The 3,241-nt window shown below is 56.5% G+C and overlaps 1 protein-coding gene across 2 annotated transcripts; it reads right to left on the bottom strand.

Moving 5' to 3' along the window:
* Positions 1 to 1,103: 1,103 nt before the first annotated feature.
* On the bottom strand, positions 1,104 to 2,925 carry CLPS (colipase). Of its 2 annotated transcripts, XM_028120692.2 has the most exons (3): positions 2,842 to 2,925; positions 1,677 to 1,799; positions 1,104 to 1,235 (listed from the first exon to the last, which is right to left on the bottom strand). In XM_028120692.2, the coding sequence occupies exons 1-3, from the start codon at positions 2,923 to 2,925 to the stop codon at positions 1,104 to 1,106; spliced, it is 339 nt and encodes a 112-aa protein (XP_027976493.1). The 2 variants fall into 2 exon arrangements, with proteins under 2 accessions (XP_027976493.1, XP_027976494.1); XM_028120693.2 differs by lacking the exon at positions 1,677 to 1,799.
* Between the last annotated feature and the right edge of the window lie 316 nt (positions 2,926 to 3,241).

Raw genomic sequence — 3,241 nt, 5'->3', positions numbered from 1 at the left:
ACTTCTGGATTTGTGAGATGTGTGTCCCTAGTCGTTTAAGCCATAATGACATGGATTTTTTGTTCCTTTCAGGTAAATCCAGTCCTAACTCAGAAACCTAATGGTTACTCTAAGGATTCATTGATCATGAACTACAAAATCCTGGGACTGGGAGAGCATCTCAGTTTTAATTAGTTCACTCTCTTCCTTCTTTGTGTGAATCTTCTCTCCTGCATCCCCACTGAGGGTCAGTGAACCCCCACTTGCACATCTTAGTGACGGGACCTCAGTACTGCCTAAGGCAACCCAGGTCTGGTGGCTCCAGGGGGTATAACATTTTTGTATTAAACCAAAACCAAATTCCCTACAATTCCACCCATTTGTCTGAGTCGTTGGGAAAGAAGGAGGAATTGTAGAAAGGGTAGGGGGGTGGAGTTAGATGGGTGTAGAGCCAACTTTTTCTAATTATGTGACATTGAGCAAGTTACTGAACCTCTCTGAATGTTAGTTCATCTATAGAGAAAATAAATTCTCCCTCCTGGATCATTGTGAGAATTTGCTAGCACAGAGTCAGCCCGAGGCAATTGTTAGTGGTCTGAGCCCTTAACACATGGGTTGTGTCAGCTAGGGGGGCACATCTGGGAATTGGGCCCAGAATGAAGGTATGAGCCCAGAACAAGGACTGGGAAGTTTTGATGCAGGGCAGGAATATGGACCGTTCTAACTCCCCACTAGAAGTGTGCGCATGTGTGTGTGCACATGTGCCTGTCTGAGAATTTGAGGGCCAAGAAGGGCATCCCAAGAAGGTGGGATTGGTCCCCAGATGGAGAGATTCCCAGCATGGCTGCTTCACAACCTTGTCTCCAGGCTGCCCAGTCTCATTCCACCTGGTCCCAGACCCATCCGTCCTTCCTCTGACCTGTTTGACAACTGCCTTGACGAGGCAAAGGCTTGATGTGACATCAAGGAAGACACTGACTCAGCAAGAACATTCAGGAGCTCGGGGAAGGCTGCAGGAACAGCTTTAATTGCGGAGAATCCAATCAGAAAAGGGAGGTGCTAGTCAAGGGGCAGGGGCGGGCAGCCAGGGAGACGTAGTGGAGAAGGAGCATCCTTTAGGGGTTTTACTCCCTGGAGCGTCCAGCATCGTGGCAGATGCCGAAGTTGGTATTGGTGATGGAGCCCACGATGGTCTTGTCACCCTCACAGGTCAGGCCCCGCTCACAGGGACACTTTTTGTAAACCCCATAGAGCGTCTGCAAAGACACAGAGCCAGTGGAGTCACAGGCTGTGGGGTGCCACTTTGGGCATAGCCTTTCCCCTGACCCAGAGAGCCCCAGGCCAGTCTTTTCAGTCTGTCTCCTTCCGACTCCTACGCCAGGGAGAGCTGTGGGCCTGGAGGACCCAGGTTCTGGTTCCCACTCTGAGCCTCATTTGCGCTTACTAACTAGAGCTGTCTGGAGAGCCTCTACTTACCCAACCGCGCAATGGGGGTGACAAATCCCCGACCGCACCCACCTCACTGCTCAGCTGGGAGGCTCAAAAAAGATGAGAGGCTGGGAAAGTGCAGTCTGTTAACCTCCCTGTCTCAGTCTCAGCGTTCAATGTCCAGGCTGACTCTCCTCCCTCCCTGATGCTCCCCCCGAAGCCGGAGGGCCCTCCTCCTGCGAGCTGCCCCCTTTCCCGCCGGCACCCACCTTGGCAGAGCACTCGCTGTTCTCGCTGGCCTTGGGCGAGCAGCGGGCCAGGCTCAGCAGCGTGTCGTGGCGGCAGCACTTGCTCTTACACTGGGCGCTGTTCACGCAGAGCTCGCCGTTTTCCTGTCGCGGCGGCCGGTTAGCCCGGGTCCCCGCCCCTTGGTCCCTGCTCCACCCCCCCACCCCCCCAACGCCGCCACCGTCTCCCGCTGACAGTGCCTCCCCTTGCGTGGGCGTGTGTAGGGGAACCCAGCCGGTGGGGCTGGCGGCCCGTCTGCCTCCCCCCGCCCCACGCACTCGTGTGAGACGCGGGCAGGGGCGTGGCTGCGAGACGGGACACCGGTTCTAGTACCCGCCGCACTACCAACTCCCTGGGTGACCCCGGGCAAGTCACTGCCCCACCCTCTGCCTCGGTGGTCCCTGGGAATGTGCCCAGGTGACCCAGAACAGGGTGTCCAGACGTCTCTGGGTGCCGCAGTCCACCGAGGAGCCTGTGAAGGTGGACACCATCTTCCTGGAAAACTCCCTCTCTCCCTGGACAGACTTGTACCTAGAACCTCAGGGGGATCCTGGTTCCTCCCTCTGAGCCCTGCAAGGCCCTGAGTTAAGAATCTTTGGGTAGAGAGGCGGCATGGAGCAGTGGGAGAGCGCGGCACTGGGGCCACCAGTCCGGGCTCCGATCCCCGCTCAATGCTTTCCAGCCGCGTGACCTCAGGCAGGCAGGTGGCTTCACCTTTCTCTACAACTGCTTTCCATCGGAAAACGGGTTTGATGCTAACAGTACCTGTGTCACGTGGTTGGTAGGAGAACCAAGTGAGTAAATGTTCCTGAGGCATTTAGAACTGTGTCTGTGTGTCACTCGAGGTCAGAAGCCAGGATCACTGCTGGACCTTCCGAGCCGGGTTTCCAGGGCAGGAGCCTAGGGCTCTGGATTTTTAGAAAGCTCCCTCAGCGGGGTCAAACCACTGCTCTGCGCATGCTCCCTGCTGATCAGCCTTGTCTGAGGCCCTCGGGGGGCGGGGAAGAGGCACAGGGCAGTCACGGGAGAGATGCTCACCTCTCAGCCTCCGGGCAGCCCCAGGCAGAGACACTAGAGGTGAAGATCTAAGTTTCAAAAATCCCCACCTGGATCTTCAGATGACTCCTCCCCTGACGTCCGTCTTACCAGGTTGATAACGATCCCCCGAGGGCCAGGAACTGCATAGACCACGGCGAGGGCAATGAGCAGCAAGGCAAGGACCTTCTCCATGACGAACGGCAGCACAGCTGGATCAGGGAGCGACTGGCAGGTCAGGTGGCAGAAGACAGCCAGCTAGGGTGGTGGGGCTATAAAAGGGGCTCTGTCCACATGTGACCCTCCTTCCTCATCCCACAGGGCTTGACGTGAACGGAGGCCCAGCTATGGCCAATCACCTGGGGGGAGTGTCCCTGATAAAGCGACTGGGCAGCACCTGGCACCGTTTGTGTGTGTGTGTTGGGGGGGTGATACTGCATCATGGTTGGGTGTGGACTCTGGAACACTTTTACTTGTACAAGTTATAAGCTGGGCAAGCTATCTGTTCTGA

This window comes from Eumetopias jubatus, unplaced genomic scaffold (assembly GCF_037043125.1).
Source record: "Eumetopias jubatus isolate StellerSeaLion01/CBP00866 unplaced genomic scaffold, mEumJub1_p1.0 scaffold_6, whole genome shotgun sequence".
In the NCBI taxonomy this organism is placed as follows: Eukaryota; Metazoa; Chordata; class Mammalia; order Carnivora; family Otariidae; genus Eumetopias; species Eumetopias jubatus.
The sequence above is the reverse complement of the archived record's forward strand: the minus strand, read 5'-3'. Positions and strand labels throughout refer to the sequence as shown.

Excerpts from the sequence above, each read along its gene's own strand:
- CLPS (XM_028120692.2), bottom strand. The coding sequence starts at position 2,925 with ATGGAGAAGGTCCTTGCCTTGCTGCTCATTGCCCTCGCCGTGGTCTAT. Across the intron at positions 1,800-2,841 it reads GGGGGATCGTTATCAACCTG|GAAAACGGCGAGCTCTGCGT; the intron begins GTAAGACGGACG and ends CCGCCGCGACAG. Across the intron at positions 1,236-1,676 it reads ACAGCGAGTGCTCTGCCAAG|ACGCTCTATGGGGTTTACAA; the intron begins GTGGGTGCCGGC and ends GTGTCTTTGCAG.